Genomic DNA, 10,641 nt, shown 5'->3' on the forward strand with positions numbered 1-10,641 from the left:
ATGGGGTCTTGCTTATGGGGTCCTCAAGGGCTTGGGGAATCTCATCTTGGCTGCCTCAGTTTCCCCAAGGGGGTGATGCTGGTGCCCTTCCTGCCTAGCACAGGGGTCCAATTCAGTGTGGATTTAAGGCCCTCACAAGAGGGCACGGAGCTGGGGGGGGTGTCCCTGTTTCCTTGTCCCAACAGAGGCTCTGACTGCCCAGCACTGGCTGTGGGGCAATGGGGGGTCTGTGTCCCCCTCGCCTGGGGCAGAGCAGGGCCGGGTTCCTCCCCATCACCCTGCGGATGTCACCTCCCTCTCCAGGCTTTCTGCTATGAATTATTTGTATGGTGACGGCTCCTGCCTGAGCCGGTGCGGCTGCGCCTGAGCAGCGGCCGCCGCGGTGCCCATGGGGTGCCCATGGGCACAGGGCTTGGGGCAGGAGCTGCGGTGCTGGCGCTCACACTCCTGGGGCCCTTTTTCCCCATCAACCAACCAAGGAGCCCCAGCAGAGCCGGTGGCAGCCGCTCTCCAACCCCCCCAACCCCCTGACCAGGGTCACATCCTGCAGCGATGAACAGGGTCACATCCACAGAGACCTGGACCAGGGACTCATCCTGGCCATGGGCAGGACCCGGAGCTGTGCGGAGCTCCCGGTATATAGGGCACAGCAGAGGCTGCTGCCGCCGAGGCGTGGGAGCACGGGAAGCAGCTCGCGTGCGGGGCGGGAGGAACCGGCTCCCGGCGCTATTCCTGGTGCTGGCTCCCGGGGGGATGCGGGAATGTGACCGTGTCCCCCCCGGTGCCAGGCTGGGGATGCTCCCTGCAGCCTCCTGCCTTCCTCATGGTTCCTCCTGCAGGGAATGCCGGGATACTGTGTCCCCCCCACCACCACCACCTTGTCCCATCCCTGTGGGGTTGGAGCCAGTGCTGGTGGCAGCTTCCAGGACCAACCTTCCTCTATAAGCCTTGGCCGATGGGAGAGGTTGAGCTCCTCAGGAGCCTCACTCCATAGGATCATGGGATGGTTTGTGTTGGAAAGGACCTCAAAGCTGATCCAGTTCCAACCCCTGCCACAGGCAGGGACGCCTTCCACTGGAGCAGCTGCTCCAAGCCCCTGTGTCCAACCTGGCCTTGAGCACTGCCAGGGATGGGGCAGCCACAGCTTCTCTGGGCACCCTGTGCCAGCGCCTCAGCACCCTCACAGGGAACAGCTTCTTCCTTATCTCCAACCGGAGCCATCCACAGGACCCATCTGGGCTCGAGCATCCAGTGTCCCCATGGCCCAGCCTTTCTCTGGGGGCTTTGTGCTGCTCCCATCCATACCCATCCCTGCCATGGGGTCACCAGCGGCTGTCTCTCTGTCCACCCATCCCATCCCATCCCACCGCAGGCAGGACATGGACTCCATGTTCGAGGACGACATCAGCATCCTGACGCAGGACGCGCTGGGGCAGGACGAGGACTGGCTCGACAGCCCCAACACTGACCTCTCGGGTGAGATGTGCTCGGCCTCCCACTTCGCCCTCATCACTGCCTATGATGACATCAAGAACCGGCTGACGGGGCTGGAGAGGGAGAACTCCACGCTCAAGCGCCGGCTCAAGATGTACGAGGTCAAGGTGAGGGGCACGGGGGGCTCGGGGGGGCTGGGACCGGGGGTCCCCACTGACGCCCTGCCCCATGGCTGCAGTACCCGCTGATCGGGGAGTTCGGGGAGGAACACATCTTCTCCCTCTACGAGGCCAAGGAGACGTCGCTGCTCAAGAGCGAGAAGGCATCGCTGCAGCAGCAGCTCAACCAGTTCCAGCACGAGGTGAGTGGGGCTGGGGGACATGGGGGGGTCCCTGAGCTGCCCCCCAACCCATGGATCCCTCCTTCTGCAGCTGCAGAAGAGCAAAGAGCGTGAGGAGCAGCTGGAGGAGATGATCCAGGCCTATGAGAAGCTGTGTGTGGAGAAGGCTGACCTGGAGACGGAGCTGGGAGAGATGGTACGTGCCGGAGGGAGACATCCGTGTCCCGTCCCCATGGCAGCAGCTGGGCAGATCCCATAGGAATGCTGGTGCCGCCACCAGGACTCAGTGGGATGTAGGGCTGGGGGGATGTGGCTGCTCACCCCCATTCTGGCCATGCTGGGGATTTAGTGATGCACTTTGCTTGGATTTATTCATGTCCCTCCCCACTCCCGCTCTGCCAAGGGATGCTCCCATCCCCAGTGTGGTGTCCATGTTGGCATCCCCAGCATCCTGCATCCCATCCAGCACTGGGGGACTGGCCACATGCTAGGGACATATCCCACACCACTGTGCCATGACACCCATGAGCTCCATGGGGATCCTGCGTGCTGGGTCTGCAAGGGTGGCCCCCGGGATGGGTGCAGTGCTGGGGGGTTCATCCCTTTCCCCCTCCCCATGCAGCGGGCGCTGGTGGACACTCACCTGAGCCGCATCCGGAGCCTGGAGCAGCAGCTCCGGCAGCGCGACAGCAGCTTCCCGGCGCTGGGCACCCCGATCCCGGCACAGGAGGTGCCTTTCATCACCCTGCACCCCAACCCCAGCCTGACCCACGGTGAGACCCCCCCCACCCTGGGACCCTCCAACCCCCCCCCCCAGGGCTCCATGCCGGTGCTGAGCCTGCCCTGCCCGCAGTGCTGGAGCGTGCCGGGGGCTGGCAGAGCCGGGGCCTGGAGGCTGAGCTGGAAGCAGCGCGCCAGGAGACCCAACGGGCCCAGCACCGTGAGGAGCATCTCAAGGCCGAGTGCGAGCGGCTGCAGGCGGAGCTGAAGCACCTGCAGGACACACGGGAGCAGGTTCGGAGCAGGGACCGGTCCTGTGGGAGCATCCCCATCCCTATGGATGCAGGTCCGGGTGCCAATGGGATGTCTGCTCTCCCCCCCAGGAGCAGTCAGAGCGGGACATGGCCTGGGTGAAGAAGGTGGGCGACGACCAGTAAGTACTGGGGTGAGGGCTGGGCTGCAATGGGGGGGTCCCCACCTCGGCATGGCGGGGGTTGGTGGTGGGTAGGACTCTGCTTTACACCCAGGGTGTCCCGGGGGGGACAGGACTTCCCTTTGGGCAGGATCCCTGCGGGCTTCCCCATCTTGAAGCGCTGCAGGGGGGGATCCAGCACCCCAAAAGCACCCTCTGCGCCTCGGGAGTTCGGAGTTGAGCTGGGTGGCCCCGGCTCGGTGCCTGCGCTGCTGCCTCCAGAGGGCACTGATGGCTTGTGGCTGCCGCAGCGCACACAGCACCGCACTGTGCCACCCGTGCCATGCATCCATGGCTGCGGGACACGGCAGCAGGAGCATGCCCAGGCTCCTCGGAGCCACCTTCTATCCCTTCCCTGCACCAAACCCTGCTGGCACGTTCCTTTTTGCGCTGGTACCCGGGTGTGGAGCCATGGTGGTACTGGGCATCCTTCCTCTGATCCTCATGCTGCATCCTGTCCCCCTCCTCGCTGCATCCATGAGCTCCTGGAGCTCCATCGGGGCAAACCCCGGTGCTGGAACGGGGACTGAACACCTCAGAATGGGGGTTTGGGTAAAGACACCCCCAAATCCAGGGATGATTGATGTGGCACGGCTGAACCGGGGCTTTTTCCTATGCCTCGACCCCATAACTCCCCCCAGTAGCTCCGCTTCAGGGGTATTCCCTGCGAGCAGCCGCCTGCACCCTGTGCACTGAGGCGGCATTCCCGTTATCCCGCTATCGGCCGGGATGCAGGATTCACACTGCCAGCCCTTGCCGAGCTGTGGACAGATCCGAGCTGACGCGCGGGGCCGGGGCTGGGGGTTTGGGGGGGGTCCCCCCTCCGTTCTCCCGACGTGTTTGATGCTTTCACCGTTTCTCCTCTCGCGGGGCTCGGGGCGCTGCAGGCACCGATGCATCCGCGCTGATGGGGCGGCTGCAGCCCCGTCCCAGCGGCACACCCCGCGGGTGTCCCCCGTTCACCCTCCCCATCCCCTTCATCCAGCCGGGAATGCTGAGCTCTCCCGCACTCCCTTCATCCCATGCTCCCCATCCCACCCCATCAGCCTCCACCAGCAGCTAAAGCTCCCAGTGCCCACATTAACACCTCGGGTTTCAGCCTCACTTCCACACCTCGGCATGGGGAAACTGAGGCACGGGGAGCCCAGTGCCCGGCACCCCTAAGCCGGGGGACACCTTCCCCCTTCCCCGGGTATGGGCTTTCCCTCCCCAGCCCGGTGCTTTCTTGTAAATACGGCTCTTTTTTGTAACCCGCTCCTCTCCACCGCTTCTTTTTGGGTGTGAAAAACGCTTTATCGGCGCTTTCCATCTCCGGGTGACATTTTTGGGTGGCTTTTGCTGAATTACTCAGCGTGCTGCCGCGGAGAGGGGCGGGGGTCCCTCGGCCCCTCGTTTTGGGTTTTTTTTCATGGTTTTGCCCATTTTTGGGGTGTCTTTCTGAGGGGCTGACAAGCTGCAGCACCAGGGGATGCTTCGCAGGAGGGAGCCCCGGGTTACTGATACCCAGGGGGATGCAGTGCTGAGTGCTAGGGGTGATGGGTGCAGGCGGGTCAGACCCCTACCCTCATCCCTGGTCCTGACACCGTTTTGGTGAGGATTTATGGCTTTTAGTGATTCTGGTGCCTTTGCCAAAGGTGCCACCGTGCTCAGCACCTCCTTTGCCAATGATGCTGCACTGAGACATCCCCATCCCCTGTTCCCTAACCCTAAAGGGGGGTGCCAAGCAGCTGCTAGGGTCATGCCAAGCTCCCCCCAGCTCCTTGGCAGCACCTACATCTGCTGTTCCTGCTTGTATTCCAGTCTTCATCCACCTCTTGTTTACCAGGTGGGGCTCTCTGGAGGTCACCCCAAGTTCTTCCCCCCTTCCTGGTGCTTTGAGTGGGGGGCACACTGCACCCCAGTCCCCCGGTTATCCTCAGCACCTCACTTTGGTGCTCCCACCTTGGGATGGGGTCTCAGCCCTCCACAGCATCTCTGGCTGGGGGATAAGGAGGGGACCCGGTTGTCGTGCCATGGACCCAGGGATCCAGCCATTCCCACCGGAGCAGGGATGCTCATTTCGGCACCGGGTTTTCGGTGGCTCTTTTGTTCTCATGGCTTATCTGCAGTTGCGTATCAAACCCACAGCTTGCCTTGAAGCAGCAACTTGGGGGGGGGGGGGAACCGAAACCCCCCCAAATTCCCCTTTGCTGGCATTAAACCACCCAAAACCCCTCGTGGACCCCCTTGGCTGTGGGGTGGAGGGGGCATGGGACAGGTCCCTGCCCTCACAGGGTGAGGGGCCGGGGGCTGCTCACAACAACACCCCCCCCCCCCGGCACCTCTCACTCCTCCGCCTCAGCGCTGCGGTTTTGGTGCTTCCTCCCTGCGCCTCAGTGTGACTTGAGGGGAGCTGGGGGGGGCCAGACCCAACCGTGGGGCTGGGGGTGATGGGACCCCCCCGGCTGTGGGGAGCAGCCGCAGCCTCTGCAGCAGGGCCCTGGCTCAGAGCCGGGTGCCCACGATGGGTGGCAGGGGGGAAACTGAGGCACGAGAGGTGGGAGCCGGCAGAGGTGCAGGTTGGGGGGGTCTGGGGCCAGTGGGGACCTGGCTCAGGACACAGCTTCCTCGTTCTCATTTGCTTTTGGTTTTCTTTCTTTCTCCGGGTCTGTTTTCTCTCTCTCTCTTTTTATTTCTTTCTATTTCTCTCCTTTTTTTTCTTTTTCTTTTTCCTTTCCTTTTTTATAATTATTTTTTTTTTCTCCTTTTTTCTTCTTCTTTTTATTTCGCTTCCTTTTCTTTTTTCTTTTTCTTTTCTATAATTATTTTCTTATTATTATTCTTTTTTCTTTTCATCTTTTAATTTATTTTCTTTTTCTTAATTTTCTTTTCTCTCCTTTTTTCTACATTTTTCTTCTTTTCATCTTTTTTACTTTTTGTTTTGCTTCTTTTTCTGTTTTTTCCACTTATTTTCTGATCGGTTTTATTTTCGTTTCCTTTTTGTTCTTTCCCTTTTCTTCTTTTCCTGATTTTCTTTTTCTTCTTTTCTTTTTCCTCTCTTCCCCCCCTCCCCAAATGCAATGCTGGGGGGGGGGGGGGGGCAGGGGTAGACCTGTCAGCTGCTGTTACAAGCAGCATCTCCCGGGTCCGGGGGGTGTCACAACAGCTCAGTTCTCCCCTCGGTGTGGATGCTCAGAGCCCCCCCGGCCCTCGGGGCCTTCGCATCACCGCAGAGAACGCGGCTTTGAGAAGTGACACCCAACGTGGGGAAGGATTTAATGCCTCTGTCAGGGCCCCGAGAGCGGCTGGGGGGGGGGGGGGGGCGGCTCCCACCTCCCTCCGGTTGCACCCGATGCACAGCCACAGCTTTCCCCTTCCGAGTGACAAACCCGAACGTGGGTTTCGGGTGCCCCCCATGGGGAAGCAGGGGCCGCTTCGCCCTCAGTGATGCTGCGTCCTCGCCGCAGGGTGAACCTGGCGCTGGCCTACACGGAGCTGACGGAGGAGCTGTGCCGCCTGCGGAACCTCAGCTCCCTGCAGAGCCAGATCCTCCGCTCCCTGCTGCAGGAGAAGAGCCTCAATGGTGGTAAGGGGGGGGGGACACTGGGGGCTGGTACTCAATAGCCAGGCAGGGCTGGGGGGCAAATAATGGGGGGTCCATGCTGGATGCCCTTGTGCTCTGGCTGGTGATGAGCTCCTGCATGTGTTCATCCTGGGGAGCATCCCTCCCTGGACCATCCCTCCCCAAGAGCATCCGTCTCAAAGACCTTCCTTCCATGTGGGCAATCTGGTCTTATTGAACGTGTTCCTTGCTCATTGCAGGGGGGTTGGCCTTGATGAGCTTTGAAGGTCCCTTCCAACACAAGCTGTTTTATTTACATTGGATATTAGGAACAATTCCTGCCCCACAGGGTGCTCAGGCATTGGAACAGGCTGCCCAGAGCAGGGCTGCAGGCACCATCCCTGCAAGTGTTCACACACTGTGGAGACGAGGCCTCAGTGCCAGGGGTTAGGGGTGGCCCTGGCAGTGCTGGTTGGACTGGATGAGCTTAAAGGTCTTTTCCAGCCTGGCTCATCCCATGATTCTATCCCTGGGACCATCCATCCCGGGATCCCTCCCCTCGGCCGCATCCCTTACCCATCCACCCCGGATGCATGCAGGGGATATGGGATGCTCTCCTCGCCTCCAACCTGACACTTGGGGGGGTTCTCTGCTCTCTCCCCTGCAGGCCAGCGCCACTCCCCGCTCTCCCAGTGCCATTCCCCAGCCTCGCAGCGCCGCTCGCCGGCCCCGCAGTGTCCCTCGCCCGTCCCCCCGGGCCGCCCTCCCGCACCCCAGTGCCAGTCGCCAGCGCGGCAGCGGCGCTCGCCAGGCCCCCCCACTCAGTCCCCGGCCCAGCAGCGCCGCTCGCCAGCCCCCGGCCCCTGCCAGTCCCCGGCCCAGCAGCGCCGGTCCCCGGTGCCCCCGTCCAGCCAGTCCCCAGCCCAGCAGCGCCGGTCCCCGGTGCCCCCACCGTGCCCATCACCGGCTTCAGCATCACCGCACCGCCTGCCCGGAGAGAGGATGGAGCTGGGCTATGCCAAACCCTCCAGCCGGCACATCAAGGCCGGCTTCCAGGGCCGCCGGAGCTACTCGGAGGTGAGCAATGTGGCTCTGTACCAGCAGAGCCGCTCGCTCTGGCTCCAGCCCGAAGCCTCGACGCTCCCCAAGCACCGACCCTATGGCGAGGTGTACTTGGCGGGTGCCGGGGCCCCCCTGAGCGCCCATGAGCCCTTCGAGGAGCACGTCCGCTTTGAGAAGCAGTCGTCGGATGAGGAGGATTGGGCACTGCCCAGCCCGCCCAGCCCCGAGGCCGGAGCCATTCGCTGCGCATCCTTCTGTGCCGGCTTCCCCAGCCCCGACGCCGACGCCGCACACCGGACGGCTGCTGCCTATGCCCGGGCAGAGCATGCTCAGTCCTGGCCCTCCATTAACGTAAGTGGGGATCCCCAGCGCCCCCGGGATGGGTTGGTGGGGGCGAAGGAGCCCCACTGATGCGTAGGCAGGTGGTTGCTGCATGGAGCGCCTCGGTTTCCCCATTGCTGCACCCAGCAGCTGGTTTTGGGGAGGAGCTGGGGGGGATAGGGAAGCAGTGGCAGAAAACAACCATATCCTGGGCTGCATCTAAAGGAGCATAACTAGGAGGTCCAAGGAGGTGATCCTGCCCCTCTGCTCCTGTAAGATCTCACTGTGTGCAGTTCTGGGGTCCTCAGCATCAGGACTTGGAGCTGGTGGACCAAGGCCAGAGGAGGCCATGAGGATGAGCAGGGGCTGGGGCAGCTCCCGGATGGAGCCAGGCTGAGAACATTGGGGCTGGAGAAGAGAAGGTGCATGGAGACCTCAGAGCAGCTTCAGTGTCTGAAGGGGGCTACAAGGATGCTGGAGAGGGGCTCTGCAGCAGGGACTGGAGGGACAGGACAAGGGGTGATGGGTTCAGACTGAAACAGGGGAAGTTCAGGTTGGAGGTAAGGCAGAAGCTGTTCCCTGTGAGGGTGCTGAGGCGCTGGCACAGGGTGCCCAGAGAAGCTGTGGCTGCCCCATCCCTGGCAGTGCTCAAGGCCAGGTTGGACACAGGGGCTTGGAGCAGCTGCTCCAGTGGAAGGGGTTGCAGCTGGAGTAGCTTTAAGCTCCCTTCCAACCCAAACCACTCTGGGATCCCCATGGGGAGCAGGCCATGCTCAGCGCCTCCTTCTGCCCCACAGCTGCTGCTGGAGACGGTGGACTCGGAGGTGCGGAGCTGCCCGCTGTGCCAGCTCGCCTTCCCCATCGGCTACCCGGACGATGCCCTGGTGAAGCACATCGACTCGCACCTCGAGAACAGCAAGATCTGAGCCTTCCCCCCCCAGCCCCTGCTCCCCGACCTTTGGATGCTGCATGAAAACACACGAGGAGCGACACAGCTCCCAAAATACCTCCAAATCTTCAGTAGCTACACAAAGACTGAGACCCCCAACCCCGGAGCCCACCCACCCTCCAGATGGGGGCTCCTTTTGCTCCCACCTCGCCCCATCCCTGCATCCACACCAGGTCCGGATGCTCGAGTTGGGGCAGCAGGATAACGCCATCCCGAGGGGACCCGACTGCATCCTTGGGTGTCATCTGCACCCTGGGGTGCTGCTGCTTGATCTCAGGGAGGATTTGAGGGGCCAGGTCCTGGATCTGACCCCCAGGAAGCAGGTGAAGGGCTGTCCTTTCCACGGGTCAAAGTTAGGTTTGGGGGGCACGAGGTGGGGGGCAGCTGCTTTTTCTTGGTCCCCCTCACCTCATCTCACCGGTTCAAGCATCTTTCCCATTAAAAGCCCCCCCTTCCTCCCCATTTCTCCCCCCTCCCCATCATGATGCTGCTGAGAATCAAGCCCCAAAGTGCAGCATGGACTCCCCCCCCCACCACTGCACTGGGCTCTGGGGGCTCTCCCTGACCGTGACACCCCCCAGTGTGGGGACCACGCACCCCCCACCCCACCAGCCCCCCCGCTTTAGCCCAGGGGTGCTGCTGACCCTAAGTTCCCCGTCCCCCCATATCCCCCCACGTTCAATCTACCTCAAAGCTGCCGGGATTGGGGGGGTCCACAGCGCCATCCCCCCCAGCCGAGCTGCTCCACGCTGCATGTCCCCCCCCCACCCATACCCTCCCCATCCACCACCGGGGGCTCGGCTGGGTGCAGCCTCCCTCCACTGCACTGGGACCCCTGGGGAAAGGGACCCATGTTCCCAGTGCCACCAACTCCAATAAACCCTTTCCAGTGCCCAAAATGCCATGGAAGGGCTGAAGCTGTCTCCTCTCTTTGGGTCCCATGGGGCGGAATTGGGGGGGGCTGAGCTGTGGGTGCTACCCAGGGATGGGGATAGGGTGGGGGCATTGTGGCTGTCGGGCTTCATGCCTCCATCACTGTCTTGTACCAGCATCATTAGGGCTGATGCTTCTCCTAAAGATGCAAAGGAGGGAGGCACCCCACAGGGCTCAGAGTCCTGGTGGGGGTGATGGCTGGGATGGGATCCTCCTGGTTATCCTGTGGGAAGGGCCTGTCCTATGGACAGGGAAGCCCTATCCCTCATCCCATGGATACCATTGCTCCAACAGCACTGCTGGATCCACTTCTCCGTGTTATTGTAGGGCCTAGAGCATCCCTGCCTGTGCCTGAGGGTCTGGGGGGGTTGTGTGTGTGTTCCTGCCTGGTTTTGCACCCAGTGTGGATGCAGGTGCAATGAGACCCCCTTAAATTCAGCTGCTGATGGGAAACCGCAGCTCCCTGCCCCTGGCTCCGGTAGGGAGCATCCATGTGATGAGTTGTGACCGTTCTCAGGCTCTCTGCCCCTGGGGGAGGCTGCAGAGGGTGTCAGGGGCACGGTCCCTGCTCCCTGAGCTGGCTGCAGGCTCAGTTCCCAGCTCGCTGCAGCACGGTGGCCTGCAGGGTGATGGTGTGAAGGAGATACAGGCCCCGCGCCGCCGGCAAGGCAGAGGCACAGCGATGAGAGCGGCGTTATCACACCCTCATCTCTGCATCTGACAGGGGCCGGGGGCAGGAAGAGCAGCCCCTACCCAGGGCTGAGCCAGAGCTGGGCACCGGGTACCAGGCAGCGATGGGGATGAGATGGGGGGGATGTGGTGATGCTCATGGGGATGGGATGCTGCAGCAAAGGGTCCTATGCTGGAGG

The 10,641-nt window shown here is 62.2% G+C and overlaps 1 protein-coding gene across 1 annotated transcript; it reads left to right on the forward strand.

Annotated features, from left to right (window-relative positions):
- Positions 1-1,379: 1,379 nt before the first annotated feature.
- Positions 1,380-8,816, forward strand: TBKBP1 (TBK1 binding protein 1). The gene is made up of 9 exons (XM_034070253.1): positions 1,380-1,601; positions 1,673-1,795; positions 1,866-1,970; positions 2,397-2,547; positions 2,628-2,788; positions 2,878-2,927; positions 6,413-6,531; positions 7,175-7,920; positions 8,688-8,816. Exons 1-9 carry the CDS (start codon positions 1,380-1,382, stop codon positions 8,814-8,816), a joined length of 1,806 nt encoding a protein of 601 aa, XP_033926144.1.
- The last annotated feature ends 1,825 nt before the right edge of the window (positions 8,817-10,641 follow it).

Source organism: Melopsittacus undulatus, chromosome 17 (genome assembly GCF_012275295.1).
Source record: "Melopsittacus undulatus isolate bMelUnd1 chromosome 17, bMelUnd1.mat.Z, whole genome shotgun sequence".
NCBI lineage: Eukaryota > Metazoa > Chordata > Aves > Psittaciformes > Psittaculidae > Melopsittacus > Melopsittacus undulatus.